Source organism: Microtus pennsylvanicus, chromosome 1 (assembly GCF_037038515.1).
Source record: "Microtus pennsylvanicus isolate mMicPen1 chromosome 1, mMicPen1.hap1, whole genome shotgun sequence".
Lineage (NCBI taxonomy): Eukaryota > Metazoa > Chordata > Mammalia > Rodentia > Cricetidae > Microtus > Microtus pennsylvanicus.
In genome coordinates this window covers 188,365,048-188,388,549 of record NC_134579.1, presented here as the reverse complement: position 1 = coordinate 188,388,549, position 23,502 = coordinate 188,365,048, and the positions used below count along the sequence as shown (strand labels likewise).

Genomic DNA, 23,502 nt, shown 5'->3' with positions numbered 1-23,502 from the left:
TTTGGGTTGAACCCCAATTTCTGTCACTGGGTTTTTATTCGTGCTACAACAGGATTTCTCTGTGTAACAGTCCTGATTTCCTGGAACTCACTTTCAGGTTAGCCTAGAACTCACCGAGATCCACCTGCCTCTGCCTTCTAAGTGCTGGGACTAAAGGCATGCACCACCACCACCCTGCCAAAGTCTAATTTGTCATATATTCATTTTTGCAGACTGGGGACTGAACCTCACACATGGTCGGCAAACACTCTCCCACTGAGCTACATCTCCAACCCCATATCTCTCAATATAAAAGTCTAGCCACAAACCTAAGTATCAGGAAGATGTGCAGGTCTCTACCCTACAAGCCCATTTCTTGGCTTCAGCAGCAAATGACTGGTATCAAGCAAATGGTTTACATTGATGTCCGTTGGTGTGTCACTGTTAAATGTCCCACAGGGGCTCAGTTGTTTTAACACTTGGTTCCTGTTTGGTAGTGCTATTCTGGAAGGCTGTGGAGCCTTTAAGAGGAAAAGTCTTGATGGAAGAAGTGGTCAGTGGCTCACTGGGTACAGGTGCGAGTTTATATATTTATTATCTGTGCATGGATGTGTGGGCATTGTGGGGGATATAAGCATGCCACAGCAAGCGTGAAGAGGTGAGAGAGCAATTTCGAAGAGTTAAGTTCTCTCCTTTCTCTGGGTGGACCCTGAGCACAGAACTCAAGCTGTCGGGCTTGGTGACAAGCACCTTTACCTTCTGAGTCATCTCACCAGGCCTTGTAGCCCTGCCCTACTGCTCTCTCTCTCTCTCTCTCTCTCTCTCTCTCTCTCTCTCTCTCTCCCTCTCTCCTTCCCAACTAGTCATGACCATGACCAACCAACCTCCGGCTCCTGCCACCATGCCTTCTACCATTACAGAATGTAGCCCCTCAAACTGTGCTTCAGACTAAGCCCTTTCTTGCTTGCTTCAGTTGCCTCAGGTGTTTTAGCATAGCAAAGAACAAAGTAGCGAAGCCAACTCTGTGTGCCTAGGCACTCTTTGTTACCTATATATATATATTTTATTTACTAGGATGAATTCGTTGGCTTTGGTTGTCCAATCTTTTTAAAACGTCACCAGAATGAGTCCATTTATGAAACAAAATTCTGTCAAGTAAAAATCATAAAAAAAACTAGAAGAGACTAAAATTTTCCACATAGAAGTGTCTGTCCTTATACACTGCCTACCCAGCTGACCTTTAGTTAAGTAAAGGGCAGTCAAAAAGTCCAGGAGAATGATATTTCTCACATGATGGAGGTGGCCATGGCCTCACAGTGGTGAGTTAGCCTAATGCTAGGGGCGTTTGTGGCTAATGAATGTCTCATGGCACTCTATTGGCCTCACACTGAACCATGCCTTTCCGACCTAAGCACCATTACACACGTAGTTAGGAAGTATGTGGCTCAGGCTTGCCAGTTCTTGCTCCATATGTCTATGTAATATAGTCAATTTCCCGTCTATAGCGTCAGCTTTTCACCAGGGCCAAACACTTACCGTAACAATAGTATAGTGATTTGGGAAGGTTTTGGTAGGATACATTGCTCTCATGTATTTTGAGTGAATTCCACATGTTTCTGCAAGAAAATATAGTAAGAGTTTAGAGTCATTTCTTTCTGAGGAATATTTTGGGTAAGCAAATACCAGCATGTTTCCTATAAAGCCAGAAAACTGGAAGGTGAGTTAAGATGGAAAGAGTTTGGAATTCTGACCCCTATACTTTGTCCATTACTTTAAAAAAAAAAAGTCCATTTTTAGAAATTGAGTGAGTACTTTTCTGGGAAGAGCCAAGAGGTTTTTCAAGGCCACATGGTTTCTGCTACAGCAGCTCAACTTCGTTTTTTGACACCACAGGTAATCCATACACAAGTGAGTGAGGCCAAGGTACAGTAAATGTTATAAGTGGACATTAAATTTGAATCTCATATAATTTTATATGTTGCAATCTTTTCTTCTTCTCTTCTGAATCATTTAAAACTTAAAACTTTCCATTCTTAGCATGTGTTAGATTAGATAAAATAAAGCTGGAGCCCTAGCTTGCTGCCCTTTCAGCTAAAAGTACCCTGAACTGCACACTGCTGCCATCCTTTTCATTGGATTCCTCTCTTTATGCATCTGGTCGTTACCGTGACAACTTCTGCACAGCATTTATCTCTCAGCTGGCAGTTTCCAGATTTTAAATACTCAGAATAACAAAGCTCTTCAGAACTGCCTCCACACCCGAAAAGGCATTTGCAGTATACAGCTGCTGCACGAGCCCATGCCACCATGCAACATCTGTGAAATGAGTTCACTCTACGGCTTGTTATTTTGGGTTCAGTTTCCACTGATCTATGGCGTTTCCTGCAAGCTGTTTTTCACAGAGTATGGCATTAGTTACACTCCCATTGTTCTTCCATTTCCAGTGTGAGCAGCAGCCCCATAGAAGGAGGTCAGCCCCACTGGAGCACATTGCTATTTCCTTGGCATCCGTGAAACCCATGCAGTGTTTCCATCCCGAGTGCCGTGACCTCTCCTTCGAAAAGCCAGCTTTCCCATTATAGATCCTATTTAAGCTAAAACACAAAGTGAAGTTGGTTGATGGCCAAAATGTCACATGCTCTGCAGCTGAAAAACAATGTTCTTCCAAACAGACACAAGCTTGGTCTACTTCCCAGCCTTTGTTTGGTGTTTTTAAATAGGATCCAGAAGTTTCCCCATTCAGAATCTCCTGGGAACCCACCCATATCAAGCCCACAATGTAGGGACCCTAATGGGAAGAGGAGAGGTGGAGGGGTCACTGCCTTAGGGCGTTATAAGTTGGATGCTCATGAAGTTCTATGACAAAATGAAATCTAATCTACTTTCATCATTAAAAGAATGACAAGAGAGGAAAAATATTATACAATGACTAGATATGTAGAATCAGTTCCTGTTTTGATTTCCTTGGAACATGGGTGGGGCAACTCAAGTTTCTAAAGACTTATAGATACTGGCTACAAATGAACCGTAATTAACCCTGGTTATTCTGCGGCAAACAGGACACATCTGTGACTACCTTCAGACTTAGGCTACTGTTTTCTGCCATGATTTAGAACCAGGACACTAGAGGACAGAGAAGGAAGCACGGCCTCCCAGCAGAGCGTCTCCTGAATCTGAATTATGATCCAATAGAATGCTTTGGAAAGGACGCGACGGGTTGCTTCCACAGGGAAAAAAATATTCTCCTGCTTTGAAAAGGAAGTGATGGGTTGCTTCCATTGGGGGAAAGAAAGGTCCTCAGAGCAAGGCTCGGCTTTGACTATGTACTTTCTAATATTACTTAAAAATATTAATTGTTCACATAATTTATTTATAAAAAACACTTTCGAAGAAACAAAATTTTAGGGGCAGGGAGATGGTTCAGTTAGCTGCAGGAGCATGAGAAACTGAGTCTGGACCTCCATCACCCACATAAAAAGCCAGGTATGGCCATGTGCAGCATTAACCCCAAGTCTGGGAAGGCAGAGACGGATAGATCCTTGGAAGTTCCAAGTCACCTAGCCTTGGCAAACTGACATGCTTCAAGTTCAGCTAGAGACCCTTTCTCAGAAATAAAGAGGGAATTTGTTTGAGGAAGACACTTGATATCAACTTCTGGCTTCTACATACACAAGCACACATTATGCATGGGCATGTACAAACAAACACACAAGCACATACACCACACACAAGAGAAGAAAGAAAACTTTAAATAAAAAACCACCCAAAAATGTGAACAGCATCCTTCCCCGTAACCAGGTTTACAGTCTTTAAGACTGCAAGGAAAACAGAAAACTAAATGAGGATAAGACCAAGTTGAGGAACATGCAGATTGGAGCTTTAAAGCAATCTTGATAAAATATGAAATATTTTTGTGCCATACACACACACACACACACACACACACATGCACGCACACACACAAACTAATGACATACAAACAGCTCAGTGACATTCACAGATCAAGACATGTGTCTTCCATTTTTCATATATCTTATACCCTCTGGATAGACTAGTCAAATATGAGCTAACCTAGGTCCCATCCAGAACCCAGTGGACTCTGTAAGTTCTGTAGGGTGTTGGTCTCTCAGTGTTTGCAAGTCTGTGTCTAAGCCCACAGCACAGGGAGAAGGAAAGTTTAAAGAGGGAGCGATGTTGGGAACTCTTTGAAAGGGTAGGAAGTTCTTCGTCACACCACAGGCACAGTCATTCAGTAGCAACCGAATCAATCCCCTGTGTGAGAACTCCAGAACCCTCTTCGGAGGCTCCTGAAGGGCAGGAGGGCAACGGTGAGCATAGCCACTTGGCAACTTCTGGAACTCCTTGTCGCTCAGCACAGAATCATGTACCATAGGAGCCACTGGGGACCTCTAGGTCCCAGCTTCCCTCCAGGGAGAAAGAAAATTAGACTACACACAATGGACAAACCTCCTAGTTCAAATCCAAGTGTAAGTTCCTATCTCACCTGTCTTAAAGAACTGGGATGACCCAGCCTATACTAATTCTTCAGGGACTGAAGAGAACAAGAAGAATTGAGCCAGCATGGGCACATTCACCCCAGTTCCTCACTCTGCCTTAGCCCAGAGTGAGTAAGCTGTGCACCCTAGTTCAGAGATTACCCCTGGATTATGTCTAATTGTATTTCTCTTTCAGGGCTTCCTCAAAAGAATGGCTTCTGCTTTGCCCAGTGTCTTGTTTGCTTCTCCTGACATTGAAATAAAATAACCAAAAAGAGCAGCTTAAGGGAAAAGGGGGTTGCTCTTACTCACAGTCCTTTGTTTGGGGGGGAATTCAGAGCCAAGAGCTTGAGGTAGTTGGTCTCATTGTATTGAAAGTTAGGAAAGAGAACAGTGACTACTTGTGCTTGGCATGGGTTTTTTTGTTTGTTTGTTTGCTTTGTCTCTTCATGCTGTAGTTCAGGATTCAACCTCAGAAAATGGTACAACCCCTTTTGTGTAGGTCTTCCCTACACAAAAACTTTAAATTTTTTTAACCTGATCAAGAGAATCCCCACAAGCACGCTCAAAGATCCATCTCCCAGATGGCTCTGAATCTCATCAAGATGACAACTGACATTAATCATCAAACCTTCCTTCGAGCACTAACAGGAACCAGTCTACTCTCCTGGAAGCCCAGTGATATCAAAGATAATGACTGTACCTAGAACACTAATTAGCAATCTGCCTCTCCATTATCACAAGGAAAACAAATTTCCAGAAGTCAATCTTAATGAAGCTAACAGAGAGTTATGTAGTGAAAAGATGCTCATTATTGATTCATGTTCAAGAACAGAATTTCATAAAAGACATAGACAGATATGCAGATTTACCAAACAGAAATCGTAGAACCCAAGAATGCAATCACTTCACTGAGAATTTCACTAGAGAACTACAAATTCAGACTAGATCAAGAAGAAAAGGCCAGAAAAACTCGTTCACTGGAAATGATTCCTACAGAAGAAAAAAATTTAAAAATGACATAAAGAAAATAAAGATGAAATGTCTTCCAATACATCCTCAAGGGGACCAATATATACACCTTGGGATTTTCAGAAGAGAAAGAGAAAGAGCTGAAAAGTTTATTCAAAGAAATAAAGGCTGGGATCTGGGAAAGAGGACATATATATATATATATATGTATGTATGTATGTATGTATATATATATTTATATCCCCAGAACACCTACAGAAACCCAGAAGACAGGAGCGTAAAAGACATCACAATAAATTTATCAAAAGATAAACACATTGAAATCATCAGAGGAAAAGTGACTTAGCACTCCTGGGGAGCCTCTGTAAATGTATAAGTAAATATTTTTCAGAAGAAAATCAGAAGTGAGAGGAATAATGAATTCAAAATGCTAAGCTAGAAAAAGTAAAAAACCTATCAAACAAGAACAATTTATCCAAGTTCTCCATGAAAAGATAAAGAAAAGAGGAAGTGGGAGAAGGAAGAAAAGAAAAAAAGAGGGAGAGAGAGAGAGAGAGAGAGAGAGAGAGAGAGAGAGAAACAGGTTTCTAGACAAAACTGAGTTCATTGGCCCTCGTCTTGCCTTGAAAAGGATGCTGAGATGAAATCACATGAGAAGACAAGAAAGCATGGGCAGAAGCAAACATACGGACCAATACAGAAATTCTTAATTATGCGTAAGTAGAAGGTAAATCACATCTAATGCCAATCTAAAAGATAAAAAACAAAATATTGAAATAACTGTAGCTAAATGATAAGCTGATGAATATATAATATACATAGGCATAAATTGTGGCATAAATTGTATGTTGAGGGAAAAGTGTGGCGTTTTGTGTACAAATTTCCTATTGTAAAGTAGGTGTTATAACATGATAAAAATGTATAAATTGCAATGGTAATTTATACAAAGAAAATATGTACAGAAATTATACAAAACAAAATAAAAAATCAAAGCATATTTTAAAAATTAAGCAGAAAAGACAACAAAAAGGGGAAAAAGCAACAGAAGAACTAATGTCAGTCAGAAAATCTTGTGTAAAATAGAAACAAGAAATCTATCCATATCAGTAATTATGTAAAATGCATGCACCCATAAAAGATGGGGAGTGGCTAACTATATAAGTTTTTAAAGTGTATGTTAACTATGAAACTCAGTTTGATTCAAAAGCACAGACAGTATGGGAAAAGCTATCAAACTGTGAACCAGTATATATAAATCTGTTGTGTACAATGATGGCATTTTCGAGGCCCTCTGTAACCACTGTGCTTACAGACAACACTGTCCCATACGCTTACAGTAGTAGATTTAGAGTCAAGCGTTCTTATCAAAATACAGCAGAAGGCAGCAAGCAATGGCCTGGTGCGGAGACTGTAGCGGCCTACTGTCTGTAAATGCCAGCCTTGCCAACTAGAATCTCCAAAAACTCCAACAAAAGAAACCTGACGAATCTTCTAGTCTCCACTACATACTTGTAGTCTTACTTTAGCCTCAGCTTCTCGCCTAACTTTCCAGAAGGCAGCTTCCTACCCAAGTCAGATCTATTCCATATTGAAAAGGTTCCGGGTCTTGTCTCTAGCCACGCTATGCGTACAGTCTTTCACACTAATATGAAATAATGTCATAAGCCCATTATGATATGAGTCTGGGAGCCATATCCTCATCCACTTAGAAGTTACTGATACGACTCACTGCTGTGTGGTCTGAATCCATGCTCAGTTTTGACAAGCATTGTAGTTCAACATCTCGATGGGATGCTGAAGCGAGGCACTTGGACTTCCTTAAGAGCGATGCCTACTTCACCGCAAGGCTACCATGATGTTAACTTTATTTCCTAATACCTGCTCTTAATCCATAGATTAGTTAACTCTCTGTCCATGTGACCAAAACCTGGATGAACAACTAGAAAATCAGGATTCAGTCTGGCTTTTGTTTTCGGAGGATTCAGTGTTCAGTCCTTGGCTACTGGGTTCTGTGAGCTGAGCAGAACACACAAGAATGTAACTGAGGAAATTCTCTTTGTCCTGTTAGGCAGAAAGTGGCAAAGGAGAGGCAAGAAGAAGCCAAAAACAATACTCCAAGGACATGCTGACTGACTTTTTTGCAAAAGTTTCCAAACATCTTGCAATAAAGCCAACAGCTGAGACCTAAGTATTCAAAGCACAGCCTGTGGGGGAGGGGCGTTTCAGATCCAAACAATTATACTCCAGTTCCCTAGAAACTGACAAGGAAGTAGTTGTGTTGGAAGTCTTGACACATTGGCTAACAAGATGAACTGAATACGTGACTAAATGTATTTAAAGCAGAAACCAGAAAGCTCTGGTTGAAATATTTGTTAATGTCATTTCCAATTATCAGTGGGATGAGAAAATCAACTAACTCCACTTGAGAACAGGTTCAGTTCAACCTTCCATCAAATTCCCCTTTGACAACAGGATTTCAGATCCACGTTACCAAGTAAATTTAGATAATGAGAGATATTGGTTAATTTTCCAGACCCAAGTAGTTCAGCAGAGAGTGGTGAGCTCTGCACTGAAAATTCTCAGTCCCTTTGCCAAAGATCTGTCTGAATGAGGGGGCAGCTGTGTTGCAGAGAGGAGCAGGCTGCCTCTCTGTGTCGTCTTGGCATGGGGTTAACCGAAGAAATCAGCTCTGGTCATTTCTTTTTACCAGTAAGGAAACTGAGACTTAGCAACTTCAATCTTACTCAGACTTACACGGTCACTTTCCAATAGTCTGGAGAAAAATCAAAATAAGAAATCAAATAAAATGGTGACTGTATTCAAGAATTTTGGAGATAAAAGAAAGTCTGGGGGAAAAGAAATGAAAGACAGGAATTGCTATGAGCCCAAGAGTCTGAACAGAGACTGTGACCTCAGGCTTTTATTTACTATTGTTGTGTTGATTTTCATGAGGGCCAAGTGCCCTAGCTCAGAAGCATAGCAGTGTGACAATAAGGACCTTATGGATCATAACTTAAAGCCCTGCAGTGAGCTGATGGCAGTCCTGCCTGCTAGGAAGCGACCATCTTCCAGACAAGCTAGCGCTGCGAGGGAAAGGAGAAACTGCCTGACAGACATCTCCCAGCTGTGAATGGTGGACCGATCTGCTTTCTATGCAGTCTGATACCGGAAGTGGAGACGGAGCTTGACCATCGGAGGCTTTAGTGGACTGTTGGTACACGTCAGGTTGACCCAACAACCCAGGCTCCTTCAAGCCCTTGTCTTCCTGACTCACAGCCACCTTGCCGAGATGCGGAACCCAGTTCTGACAAATACCACATTTGACTTGGTATACGTAATGGAGCTCCCTCGTTCAGAAGCTACCTTCAAACATGGGACATAGCGAAATAAACAAAACGATGAGCATGCTACTTAAGAAAAGGGCAAGGAGAACCAATGTAGGAAAACCTTTCCCTAGTGAAAATAGAGCACAGAGGTCAATCATTGAGATGTGGAGAGGGCCCCCTCCCCCCCGTAAGACAAAGCACGGACGGTGCTCGAGGGGAAGAGACAGGAGGAGTGGGTGTCTTCAGCGGTGGCACTCGGTCGCCTGTCCGCCTGTCCGGACTTACTCAGTTTGTTGATGTTCGGCACCAGAGTGCTCCAGGTCTGCAAATACTCAGCTCGGAAGCCGTCCATGGAAAACAAGATAACCGGTGGCAGGTCAAACCTGAACAAGGAAATCAGAAACTTCATCTGTGCTCTCTACATTAGAAAACACTTCGAAGACACACTCAGAAAAACGGTTCCAGGTCAAGCAACAGTCGCTGAATTTCAGCCACCTTTTGGACGTTCCCTGGACATAAATGTGGTAAAGGTTTCGTGATGTGTTTCATTCTTTGACTCTATGCTCACATCTTGGTATGCTAACAAACATCAACAAATTTTAAAGCTCTTCTCAACCAGTTTTTAATATAAATTGTTCAGTAACAGTTTTGAACTTATAACCATGAACTCTATTTTTAAAATTTGTTGTTTATCTTTACCTTTTGACTTTTGCTTACATGATAGACACGTTCATATGTGATCGAAACATACCTTCATAATTTTTTGACTTGCCAAACTCTAACATGCAGCCATCACTGAGATCAAGAAACAGAAAATGAACAATACCCTCAGAAGTTTTCCAGATTCCTTTCCCCATTACTCACCTTGGCAAACACCATCTCCAACCAGGATGAACAGTAAGTAGCTTAACTTTTAGGAACTATTACTCCTATCTTGATACTGAATTTATACATAAATTGAATCACATATTATATATTATATGGGCTACGCTATCTTTTGTTTGACATTTATCATATCTGAAATTAATCTATCTTGAGGTTTAAAATTATAAACCATTCCTTGTAACATTTGTTTAGTTTCCAAAGCATGAATGAATCACAACTCATTCCCTCATTCCTTCCTCTGTTGACAGGCATTTGGGTGTTTTCCAGTGTGGCTTTCTCGCGAATAGCAACTATGAACACAGTAGATTTGTTTTTCATTATAGTGCCTGAAAAATGGATATGGTGCCATGCATGGTGGTACATGGCTTTAATCCCAGCACTTGGTAGACAGAAGCAGGGGGATCTCTGAGTTTGACGCCAGCGCACAAAGTGAGTTCCAGGACAGTCAAGGCTATAGAAGAGAAACTCTATCTCAAAAAAAAAACAAACCAAGAAAAAGAGAGAGAGAGATGGGTATGGCAAAGCAATTTTCACCTCTGTGCTCAAGCAATTATATATCCCACAGCTTCTTAACCAAAACATATCTTTTTAAAAAAATTGGGTTAGAGTAAATCCTAGAAATTCTAATAAAATACCAAAAAAATGACTGAAAGCAAATCTGAATGTTGGTGCTAGGTAAAATAACAAAATGGCTTCCACTTCCTCACTATGACCGAGTAACGTTTAAAAAGTTACTAGTGCCATCACTTTGACGTTGTAGAAGAAACCATCAAGGGGAACCAGAAAACCAGTTTGTTTGGTTGCAGAGAAGATCTATTTATTGCAGAGTAATTAACAGAGGTTCAAGCAAGGCATTGTGCTAGATGCTGAGTCTAAAGGTGTAAAGGAGACACAGGAAATGAAATCGGAGAGGTAGCTGGCGAAGGCCAGGAGCTGAATCTCGGTACAGTGTCAAGCACACAGAAGGAAGCCAGATTTAGTCTGGATGAGGTGGGAACAGGCTTTCTAGGAGGTATGACTGCCAAGTGACCAATAGCAATCACACGACAAGAGAACGGGACTAATGTCCAAATAGGGCAGTGTCCTGCACACATACCCAGAGAGAGCTGATAACAGTGCATGCTTGAGTCTCAAAAACATTGTGCTAAGCCAGAAGATCCAAACATGAGAGGATATGTGGTATGATTCCATCAATGGGAAAGTCTAAATCAGGGCTCAGTGGGAAAGGAGCTCAGAAAACTTTAGGGAGCAGAGGCTGGGGAGGGGCACAAGGCATCTCATTGGGGAGATGAAAATATTTTGTATCTTATGTGTTCTCACTTTTAGTTATTGAGGTTTGTGTCCAAGTTTTACTGTATCATATGCTGAAAATAGGATATAGGAAGTATATCTTGATTTATAAATAAAAATGAAAAACCTGGACCATTGGAACTACAATATGCAGAAAATATGTCACAAAAGAGGGGGGGGGTTGATGGTTCACACCTTGAATCCCAGAACTCGGGGGTAGAGGTAGGCAGATCTCTGAGTTTGAGGTCAGTCTGGTCTATAAAGTTAGTTCCAGGACAGCTAGGGCTACACAGAGAAACCCTATCTCAAAAAACAAACAAACCAACAAGCAAAAATAGGGGCTAGATACATGGTTCAGCCGTTAAGAGTGCATTCTACTCTTCAGAAAGTCTGAATTCAGCTCCCAGCATCCACGTCAGACAACTCACAATTCCGACTGCAGGAAATCCAATGCTATCCTCGGGCTTTTGTAGCCACTGCAGTCAAGTGCATGGACCTGCATATGGACACTCACTCTTATACACGTGATTGCAAATTAAAAATAAATATTTTTAAAAAATAAAGTGGCATGGTGTTGCTTATATTAGAAAATATATGGACAGATGTGGGTACTGGCCACCAAACCAGGGTGTTCTGGAAGGGCAGCAAGCACCATTGACTACCAAGCCATCTCTCTAGCCCTGTGTCGCTAATATTCAGCTTCCTGGATAAAGCTCAGAAGTGCCTAGTGCAAACCTCCATGGGTAAAACCAGCACTCAAGCTTTGTTGTACAACCTTGCTGTTCTTCTAGAGGCTGCTGAAGAGGGCTAATGGGTCTAAAAACTGTCATAAGTCAAATAGCATGACAAAGAGCCAGGAACTTTATCTCTCAGTGAGTGTTTCCCTAAATTTAACCACGAGAAAGGTTAAATTTCTCGGCCAAAGAAAAAGGACAATCTGTCCTTGTGAACTTAGGGGAAAGAGTTGTTTTGGTATGGACATGCCATGTCTATAAAATTGTCTTCTAAATTGCTACTGTTGTTTATAGAACAGCGCTGCAGTCAGTCTTGGTCACAAAAACCATCTTTTTGCAGAGGTTAGCAGTTAATACAGAGACTCATAACTGGCCAAAGTGCTGAGAATTAATTTTTAAATGTTTAGTCACAAATGAGATGTCTTCGTCACCTACTCCAAGGCTCAGGAAACATTGTGAAAAAAGGGACAGACAGATAGGATATAAAAGTCCGATGGGGATGTGTGTGCGTGCGTGCGTGCGTGCATGCATGTGTGTAATACTGACTTCCAGACACGGCTGTTGCAAACTTGAACTCATGCTGTCATGATTACCTTCACAAAATCTCCACATGACTGGACCTATCAGCAGCCTGGCACAGAAGGGGAGCTGCTCAGGGAGCCTCAGTCATTCCCTGAGCATATATGCAGACAATGTTTGATGGGGAGGGAGAGACATTTTCTTGAGTGTTGTAGACATGGTGCAGCTCTTGTAACCCAACTCCCACCCACACCCTTATGAAGGGCCCTAATCAAATGCATTGGTCACATACATACACACAAAAGATCAGAAAGTGGGTTAAAGGAAGCTAGCTGGAAGAACAAAGGGGTCAACAGGAGTGAAAGAGACAAGAAGGGGGTGAAGGGGTGAATACTAAGGGGACCCTGCAAGTGTCCAGGCAGGGAAGTAAGCCTCAAAGAGGTGAGAATGAAAACTTGGTTCAGATTGATTTGGTCAGTCGGTCACGGATTTGGGGAGTCTGATGCCAGGCAGCTCATTGTCAGCATATTTGAAACACAGTACCATTTAAAAAAGGGTTTCCAGGCAACAAGCATTCCAATTCCTGGTACACAGTAAAGCTTAAGGTGTGAGCATTTACAAAGTCCCTCACAAAATACATGCCATCATGAGGGTGGGCTCTAAAGAATCTAGGAGGTCATAAAGTACGTGTGTGACATCTCCCCTAAGGGCTGTATTAACTGGGAACTAAGGAGAGATAGAGGCCCCTCTGGGTTTGAAATTCCTGGGATTGAAAACAGCTGACCCACGCTAGTGGGAGCTCCTGGACTCTGGACTGCATAGGACTAAATTAGGCCCTCTGAATCCGAGTGACAGTTGTGTGGCTTGGGCAATTTTGGGGCCGCTGGCAGTGGGATCAGGATTTCTGCCTAGTGCATGAACTGACTCTTTGGAGCCCATTCCCTAAGGGAGGGATACCTTGCTCAATCTAGACAAGGGCCTTAGTCCTGCCTCAAAGTGATGTGACAGACATTGTTTACTCCTCATGGGAGGACTTACCCCCTCTGAGGAGTGGATGGGGGGGGTGAGATGGGAAGAAGGTGTGAAGTGGAAGGAGGGAAGGGAGGGGGAACAGGGATTCATTGGTATGTAAAATAAAAAAAGATTGTTTTTTAAAAATAAAATAAAATAAAAAGTTGTGGGTTCTTATCAGAGAACCTGGTCTTTTCAGGCTAGTATCTATCAACTCAGACATTTTATTTCCAAGATCTCTGTTTCAAGAGCTGTGATTTAATACAATTTTTTGTTTGTTTTGTTTTTTCAAGACAGGGTTTCTCTGTAGCTTTGGAGCTGTCCTGGAACTAGCCCAAACTTGTGGCCCAAGCTGGCCTCGAACTCACAGAGATCCACCTACCTCCCGAGTGCTGGGATTAAAGGCGTGTACCACCATCGCCCAACTGACATGTTCTTCTTTTTTAAAGAAAGACATCACCTCCCTTTGTTGCTCCAACTGGTTTCCAACTCCTTGGCCCAAGTGATCCTTATGCCTCAGTTTCTCAAGTAGCTGGGGTTCCTTATGCTGGCATACCGCCATGTCAGGCTCCATACATATATTTTTTAAAAATAAAATGGCGCTATTTTAAAATGCTGATTCTTCATAAAACCCAGTACTCCTTTCATCTTTTGCCACCCCACTGTCATCCCTAACTGCTGGGACTAGAAAAGTAAGGGCAGAGGACAAAGGAGGAAAAGGAAGTTCACCCTGAGGGGGAAGTGACAAGGGACATGGCTCAAGGCACCACCAAGATCCCAGGAGCAACAGTCATATATATGTGGGAGGAGAGGCATGGTGGGTGGACATGACTTGACAAAGGTCTTCCTGTCATTGTGAGCCTTTCTTTCCATAAATCCCTTCACCTCCCTCAACGGGAAGATACTTCTATTGTGAGGATGTCAATTGACTGAAAACAGTCCCGGCAGGAGTAAATTTAGTCTGAATTCCAATCTTACCCATAAGACCCTGGGAATGTGGGTATATGCCAACAAATGTGTTTAGTTATTGTGGGGCATGGACATAATAAAATAAAACACAAAAGTGATTTGTCAACAGCAAAGCAAACAAATGTCTGTTGAGTGTGAACCCACTAGGAGCCCAAACTTCTGCGAATGATTGTATTTGGAGAGGAGAGTGTGGAAATTCTACTTCGCCTCCTCCTAAAGCATCATATGCCTAAAAGGAGCTGAAGTCCCGTGACATTCCTGCTTACCCTTCTGGACACTGGGGCTCCTGGGATGTGGCGCAGGCTTCTGACACCCATGGGGCTTCTCCTGCAAAGCAGATTGCATTGTTTAGGACAGCTTTGTCACACACAAAAGAAAGAAGGGATTTGCTGGGTGTATCTTCTCTAACTGTTTAACTGATATCACTGGATATCCAGAACACAATATGCCCGATGTCATGTAGTGACAAGGGCAGTGGCCTCTAAAGAGGAGAGACCAGCGATCTACACTGCTGAGTGCCAGGAAGGGAAGCCACCCCATTCAGAAAAACAAAGGAGAGTCCTTCAGTGGAAAGAATATTTCTTCATTAATGGGTCTGTTTTTCTTACACCCCTCCTGAAAGATATTTTCACAATGGCTACAATAGAATAGCTTTAATAAATACTGACACAACCCAAAGAAGAGAAGAAGAAAACCATGAAGAAAAAGTAGCTGAGATGGCTTTTATCAGCTAGAAAATACTGAGAAATCTTTTTTTTTTTTTTTTTGATTTTTCGAGACAGGGTTTCTCCGTAGCTTTCGGTCCCTGTCCTGGAACTAGCTCTTGTAGACCAGGCTGGCCTCAAACTCACAGAGATCCGCCCACCTCTAATACTGAGAAATCTTAACAATAAAAGTTTATTGCGTGAATCTTTCCCTTTATAGAGCATTCCCGCTAACAAAGTAGAAACGCTAGAAGACCCATTTGACTCTGTGCGACTTCTCATGCCCCCTCCCACAGAAGACACAGGCAGTCATAATGTACACCACGATGGAAGCAACACCATTCCTTACAAAATACAGTTTACAATAAAACACTACATACCAGAGTTTCAACAGTACTCTGGCTCTAACTACTACATTTCTGGAATTTATGGAATGATAAATTATTCAAGTCACAAGGCATTCAATCAGCAAAACCTAGACCAGGAAACTCTCTAGAACAAATGACCTCATTTTTCCAGCATATAAAATGTCAGAGGCACAAAGAGGGGAAGCATAGCTCGTTTGTTTGCTTTTACAAGACTTGAAATCTATCAGTCGCTTGCAATAGCAAGCACCTATTTGGTTTTTGTTTACATCTTTTAAAAAACTATTATGAAACAAAGAGCAAATTTTGAGTACAGATTAGATATTTGATGAATAGAAGTAATTATATTTATAGGTAGTGTTATAATGTTAATAATTTTTTTATCTTTCTTAGAGACATACTGAAAATATTCCAGAGAAGTGATGCTAATGCCATCTTGGTAATAATCTGAACTTTTGAGGGAGAAACCGAAACAGAGAGAGACAAAGGCAGAGAGAGAAAAAGAGACAGAGACAGAAGATGAGGAAGACAGTGATGTGTATACTTTTGTTTTTTAAAAAAAGTAAAATAAAGAAAATACAAGGCTAGAGAGATGGCTCAGCAGTTAAGAGCACTAGCTGCTCTTGCAGAAGACCAGACTTCAATTTCCAGACCCACATGGAGGCTCACACCATCTTTAACTTCAGTCTCAGAAGATCTGACACCTTTTTTCTGGACTCTACAGAAAACAGGCACAGACATGGTATATAGACATACGTGAGGTAAACACTCATATACGTAAAACTATTTTAGAAAGCAAAAGAAAAGGAAATACAAGATTTGGAGATATGCACATCATGGTTCTAGACTCCATGTTAGTCTCCCACTGGGAATTACCTAAAAGTCCACAGTCTATACAGCACTCAATTACCTAGATGAATGTGAGTCTATCTGGTTACTCCTTTTACAACTCATGGTAACATATAACTAGTAGAGAACAAGTAAAAATATACAGTGATGAATTCTTGCATAATAACAAATAAATACCAAATTGCTGTGCAAACGGGTAAACAATTTCAACCCCCCAGGCTACAATTTCAGTGATTTTATTTCAGTGATCTTTCCATCCTTAACATGCTCTTCTCTCTGAAGCAGATTTACCATCCAGTGGCTTATCTTGCTGAGTCAGGAAACCTTTGCCTTGCTCACTCTGCCTTTATCTGCAAGTCACGCCACCTTTATAAAAATTATGCTTTGTCAGTATAAGATGGGATTGGCCCTGGCATGATAAGGGCAGAAGATAGGTGTGGACAGACATGAGGAACACATCAGGTGGCTCTCTCGACCTCTGCACGTGAAAATTAATCACAGTGTTCAAAGTTTTCTAAATTTGCCAAGATATAAAAGCCACGAGCAAATTCTTGCTCCCAAATGATTCTAATTATCTTCACACTACTCTCTGAAGCTGTTTGTTTAAATCTAAACAAGTAAATATGTCTTTAGAGTGAGAAAAATCTAAATTTAATTTGAAAATAAACAGGTGATTAGCCCCACCAGACTAATGAACGTGTATAAGGCTAAACTCCCGCACTGTTTACAACAACCTCATCTCCTGTAAAAGTCAAGCAGGGAATTCAGAAGAAATTGTACATGATCTCAGCACAAGCCTTCAGATAAGATATTAAAGTTGCAAAACTAGGACAAGAGAAGGGAGGACTGTAAGGACAAGTGAAATTAGCAAGCTAAGGCAACCAGAAACCATACTTGCCTTTCGAAATACTCAGAAAAAAGTGTATGACTCAATATTCACTACTAAGCATTTGGAAATTGTTACCATTTTAGGCTATTTTCCAGTAAGTCTGTTTTTTATTATTTTTAATTCTTTTTCATATAAAATGACTCATACATCAATACAAAATATCCTTTCTGCTCCTGACTATAGCGAGTTATATTTCTAAGACAGTTAGGAGTCACCCAAATGAAGAATAAAATGATAATGTGCTGGGAAGGGGTTCCCAAGGCTCACTCACACCTATTTTGTCACAGAAAAGTCATAAATAAGGAATTAATAAGGACCCGGGCATGCCCCCATCTCCTGTGTTAAAAACACAGCATTGCAAATGCATCCTACTCATGGAGAAGCAGACCATTTCTCTTGAAACCTGCCTTGCCCTAGTAGTCAATGCTGACCGAAAAGCTCAGCCGTGGGCCAGTAGGGACTGGACACGCTACCAGTTGAAAGTCCTTATCTACACAAAAGGTCTAGAAGGGAACTTCTCCGGTAACCATGCTTTCTCTGTCCTGCAATTTGTCAGAACTATGTGTCTTACCTAAGTTGAGGAGTTGTCTTAATTTAAAAAGCAAAGAAGCCTTGCCTAAAGTCTCTTGGTCTTGGCCTGTGTGTTAGTTTCTCTGTCTGTTGCTGTGGTCAAACATCATGACCATGACAACTTATAGAAGAAAGAGTTTATTTGAACTTAAAGTTCTAAAGGAATATGAATTTTTTGTGGCAGGGAAGCATAAACCCAAGTGGCATAGCAGCCAGAACAAAACCCTGAGAGCTCACATCAAAGCAGAGAGAGCAAACTGGAAGTGGTAGGGGGACTTCAGCTCTGAAAAGTCATCCACAGTGACACATGTCCTCCAGCAAGGTCACTGGAACAGGGTCTTGAGTGTGAAGAAGTTTAATATCTGTGTAATGTATAATTTTCATAGCTCATCGGGTGTTCTGAAGCACTAAATGAGGTTCCAACACTTTCTAATCTCTATGAAGCAAGCTGGCATGGCCAGGAGTCACATACCTGCTTTGGGATCTTGCATTGGTAATAAATCCCTAAGAGCTCTTAGTCCTTAGATCACTCAGGACACAGATTGTTCAAAATACGGTTGATAGCTATGTTATGTAACCATCGCCGCACACTTTATTCTTGGAATTTGTCATCTAGTATCTAGTATCTCAAACCATACATGGTATGGTCACTGGACTGTAGACACCTTGCTGTTTCCATGATGACAAGGTTCCAGGCTCTTTAATCCCATCTGTAAGATATATTCTATCTTTTCTTCTATATAGAGTAATAGCTAAATATTCTCTCTCTGTCTCTCTCTGTGAGAAACTGAGTTCCAGTGAAGTCACCGAAGCCAACTCGCCAACACCCTCTGCTTACCGTGGCACACAGTCCTGTAGTCAGCACAACAGTCCTTCCTCTCCAAGCAGTCATCTGCGCAGGAGCAGAGGCTCGACTCCAGTCTGCTCTCCCCACAGCGGAAAGAATTGCACGTCCATATTTGAGCTGGAAAAGCATGCAAGTCAGTCCTGAGCACTTACGTGAACAAAACAAAGACTGCAAATGCCATGCATCCCCCCCTCTGTCATTACAATACAGTCAAACTCTTGACTTAGCTGCTTCAATAAATGATAATACATCATACAAAACAAAAAGAAGCCATGACTCCACTTTCCTTGCTCGGGTAACAGAGAGAAATGAGGCTTCATAAGTTGAACCTGTGCTCTGAGTTTGCAGATGATCAGGACCCCGGTCCTATTCCCACTCAAGTGTAGGAATTCCATATGTTGGAGCATCAAGAGCACTGACTGATGCAATATGAATATATCTAAGAGAAGCCGTGCCCAGCCTTGTCTAAGGACAGCCAATAAAGAAAGGAAAATGGTGACAGAAGTAACAAGAGCACCCTAGAGATCAATAAAAACCCAGGTCGTTATGTACCATTTCACTTTCTGTACAGTTATACCTCATCTGCAGTCAAAGTGTGGGCTTCTGTGTTTTGCACTGAGAAGGGGGAAATTACGATAATTAATCTTGTGCAGACATCCAGGAAAGATGCTGTGGGTTGAATTGTGCAGTCTTAAGAGATAATGAAGTCATAATCCCCGTTATATGTGAATACTTGCAAATACATACAAGTAATTGGCAAAGCATCAAGGAAAGTGAAGTCAGTATGGCAATCCTCATTGCAATGGCTGACTTTTTTCCGTCTCTTTTTCTCCTCTTCTCTCTCTGTTTTGGTGCTGTTTCCTTTTGATGAACCTTCACTATAGATCCCAGTTTGGCCTCATCTTCACAGAAACCCCTCTTGCTTGGCCTCCTGAGTATGGAGATTACAAGTATGGACCACCATGCCCTGATACGGTTTACTTACAAAAAGGGGAAAGTTGGAAACAGGGGCTCACAGAGGAAGGCTATGTGAGGAGTCATAGATCACTTGACAGTGACAGCAGAGTTTGAAGCTTGGGTACTGCTAGTCAACGAATGTCAAAGCTTGCCAATGGCCAACCAGACTCCAGAGAAAAGGCACAAAACTCTTCTCCCCCACAGACAATGCTATTAACATCTAGATCTTGGATTTCTTGCCTCCAGACTCTACCTAGACTATAATACTTTGTTATGGTAGCCCTGGAAACAAACACATGGTGGAGGGTGGAGATGCCAGGATGATAGAAGCACAGCTAATAAGTTAGTGGACAGACTGCTAAAGCCCTTACTTGACTTCACACAGGTGTCTTCAAAGTCCCAGCAGCAATCCCCTCGGCCTGTGCACTCTGAGTCACATCGGCAGCCCTCCAGTCCTCTATGTGAAGAATCAAAGCATTTTTTCCTGCAACTGCCTGTCAAATGAAAGGCAAAGAACAGCAACATTTAGAAGTCGGCTGGGGTTTCATCCTTAGACGGTGAGAACATATAGACATACTTAGCCCAGACTAGACTAGAGTTCAGTGTGATGATGCCGTGTTGAATAAGAAAAAAGGTATATACAAGTCATGCATGGGATTACACAGAGGGTAGGATCAAAGCTAGCAAGGGGCGGGATGACTCCACTCAGGCTGGGGGTGGGGCTTTTGTAAATTAGCAAAGCCAAGAAGGTCAATGAGTAGTTTGGAATGGCGAACAGAGTTCAAACACATAGACAGACTGGTGCAGGGAGAAGAAAGCTGCTTATGCCAGGCTAAGAAGCGTGAGGCCAAACTGTGATGAGGGGAAATCACTAAAGAGTAAGAGCAACTCAGATTTGCATTTTAGAAAGCAAGTGATGGGATTTTGACCCAAACTAACAATCAGAAAGATGAGTCTCTAAAGGAAGGTAACAGCAATGTACAAAGAAGACACAAACGTAATCTAGAAAAAGGAAAGTGCATTAGAGAGAAGCTTTATATGTAGAATAAAAAGAATAAGTTAAGGACTCCTGACAAGCAGGGCGAGAGTTTCAAACAACGTAAGCTCAGTGATTCTGTGTATTTGAACTAATAGACAGGTACTAGGGAGTCTGAGAGATAAACTAATGATGCTAGTCTTGAAATCACCAGCATATTCATGGCTAAACAAGAAGAACGTAGGCTATTTTGATGTATTTTATTATTTACTTGAGAATTTCACACACGCACATGATATATATTGATCATATTAACCTCATGTCTTTTCCCTGACTACTTCCAGATTCAGATCCAACTCCTACCCCACCCCAAACTTTCTGTCCTTTTATTATTATTAATTTTATAGTCCACTGAATCCAATTCATTTACACACACACTCACACACACACACACACACACACACACACACACACACACACACACACATACACACACTAGTATGGGGCCATGTACCGGATCATGGTCATCTTACCAGGGGTCAAAAGCTTAAAAAAAACTGATTCTTCTTCCCCAGCAACCATAAGTTGCGAATAACTTCTCAAAGAGGAGTGGGGAATCATATCTCCCTATGATCACCACCATCCATGCTAGCCTGTTGACAGGCATGATTTTGTTTAGATCTTGTATAGGCAACCACAGCCTCTGTGGGTTCCTGGTCACATCAGTCCTGTCGTGTCCAGAGACAGTTTTACAACAGTCCTCTCCAACCTATTGTTCTTAGGACATTTCTGTCTATCTTCCTTGATGTTCCCTGAGCCAAGTATGTGCCTTGCTAAATGTTAGTTATCTTTACTATGAATTGAATGAGAACTAACTAAAAACATACTATATAAAATTTCCTTATGGCACTTGCTTTCTGCTTTGTATTCCTAGAGAGTCACTTGAAGGCAAAGGCTACTTGGTAGTATGTTTGGGAAAATTTAGTCCTGCAAGCATTATCTCCCTTCCTTGGAAACCAATACATACTTTTTAAGTTTATTTATTTGCCATTCAAAATTATATTTTTGAGACAAGGTGTCATGTGGTCCAGACTGGTGACAAACTCTAAATAACCCAAGGTAACTTTGAACTCCTGGTCCTCTTGACTCATCTTCCTGACCTTTGGGATAAGAGACACATGCCACCACACTCACGGTACAAGGTGCTGAGGACTGAACGCTATGTCCTTAAACATGGTAGGCAAGGAATCTACCTATTGCAGCCCCAGAACACAAAAGTGCTGTTTTAGCATTGTTATATTTCAAACCATGCCATGAGGATCAGAGTGAAAGGCTGGGGAGACAAAGACATGGACGCAGAGACTTTGCATTAATAAAAGACTTTTCAAACAAATGTTAACAAAGTATTAGCGAGTTTCATTATACTAGGACAACTGATCAATTGCAAGGGGCAAGGTGGAGTCTCCTGATATGCTTGCCTCATTTACAAAAATCGGTAACTGTAGAGGCCAAACAAACTATAAGTGTCTTGGAAGTCAAGAAGAGTATTCTAGACCACTCATTTCAAAATGTATCAAAAAAAATGTTAGAAAAAGAAAGGAGAGTAAGAAGGCAAGATGAAGACAGTGGGGAAAGGCATGGAAATGAATGTTTCTCAAAGTGGCAGACCTCTCAAACTCAGCCTACTCTATTTGACCCCAAAATGTGTGAAACAGCAGTCAGATTATTTTCAAAGTACTATTACAAAACGTTCGTGAACATATGAAAACTATGGTGGAATGTTTGCAGTAATTCAGTCCATAGGCTATATTGCCATTGGTATAAAGAGGTAAAACAGATGGAATGTTTGCAGTAATTCAGTCCATAGGCTATATTGCCATTGGAAAAAGAGATAAAACAGCTGGAATGTTTGCAGTAATTCAGTCCATAGGCTATATTGCCATTGGTATAAAGAGGTAAAACAGCTCGAAAAGTCATATGACAGTGTGAAACAAAGGACTCAAGTGTTTATTTTAAAAAGGTGGGAGAAGGAAAGAAAAGGAAAGGAAAGAGGAAAAAGGGTAGCCGACTGTGAGAAAAATATAACATTAGCATGTTATTATATAATTAATGTAATTATTTGGTTTTGTATATATCATTTATACATATTAAAATAATATATCTACATAAAATTCCTACAAGAGTATAACTGTAATCATCTCAGAGGAGGAAACATTATAGCTGTGCAGGACGGCAGAATAAATCATTGTGAATAAATTATGGGATCTTCTTATCCAGTCAAGTCAAAGCAATGACTTTTAAACCCTAAAACAGGGGACAGTTTTCTGTTTTACAATGTAAAATCTAAAATTTCTGTATCTCTGACTCTCCTGAAACTCACTGTATAGACCAGGCTGACCTCGAACTCACAGAGATCTGCCTGCCTCTGCCTGCCTAAGTACTGGAATTAAAGGTGTGTGCCACCACCAGCCTGCTTCTTATATCTTTTAGAAATACACTCTGAAATATTTTTGAAAATAAAATAATGCCAGGCTTTTGTTTTAAGATAATATTGAAGGAAAGCAGTAGATAAATATAAAAATAAAGTGAGATTGCTCATGAATTGTTACTGGATGATATTACATAGACATTTTAAATTTGAATTTATACTTTTGCATATGCTTAAAATTTACATCATTTTTTTTATGCTTTCTTGCTTTAACCTCAGCAACTTCACTTCTTATTCTATTCCAGAGAAAGCTATGACTATACAGATTCACAAAAGTTCTCCCAGGTGTTATCTGTAATTGCAAGAATTATTATTATTATTGAGATAGAATCTCTCTATGTGTCTTTGAGTGCCCTGGGACTCTCTATATAGACTAGGCTGGCCTAAAACTCACAAAGACACCTGCTTCTACCATCCAAGTTCTGAGAGTAAAGGTGTCTACCACCATGCCCAGCTGCAAAAATCTTCTTAAAGTAAAATAATGTCAATATACATTAGAAGGTTCAAATTTGCATTCCCACCAACTTCTTTAACAACCTACCTCAAGACCCAGCAATACCACTTTTGGGTATATACTCAAAGGATGAGATGTGCTCAACTATGTTTATAGCAGCATTATTTGTAATAGCCAGGACCTAGAAACAACCTAGATGCCCCTCAACCAAAGAATGGATAA

General features: G+C 41.1%; 1 protein-coding gene across 2 annotated transcripts in view; it reads right to left on the bottom strand.

The window, feature by feature from the left end:
* Window positions 1-23,502, bottom strand: part of Enpp3 (ectonucleotide pyrophosphatase/phosphodiesterase 3) — a 74,584-nt gene that overhangs the window by 41,539 nt on the left and 9,543 nt on the right. For both annotated transcript variants that reach the window (XM_075947525.1, XM_075947531.1), the window contains exons 3-7: window positions 19,734-19,856; window positions 18,397-18,522; window positions 14,448-14,508; window positions 9,059-9,156; window positions 1,516-1,595 (exon numbers count right to left, since the gene is read on the bottom strand). In XM_075947525.1, the coding sequence (XP_075803640.1) occupies window positions 1,516-1,595; window positions 9,059-9,156; window positions 14,448-14,508; window positions 18,397-18,522; window positions 19,734-19,856 (488 nt within the window). The remainder of the gene's footprint in view (window positions 1-1,515; window positions 1,596-9,058; window positions 9,157-14,447; window positions 14,509-18,396; window positions 18,523-19,733; window positions 19,857-23,502) is intronic.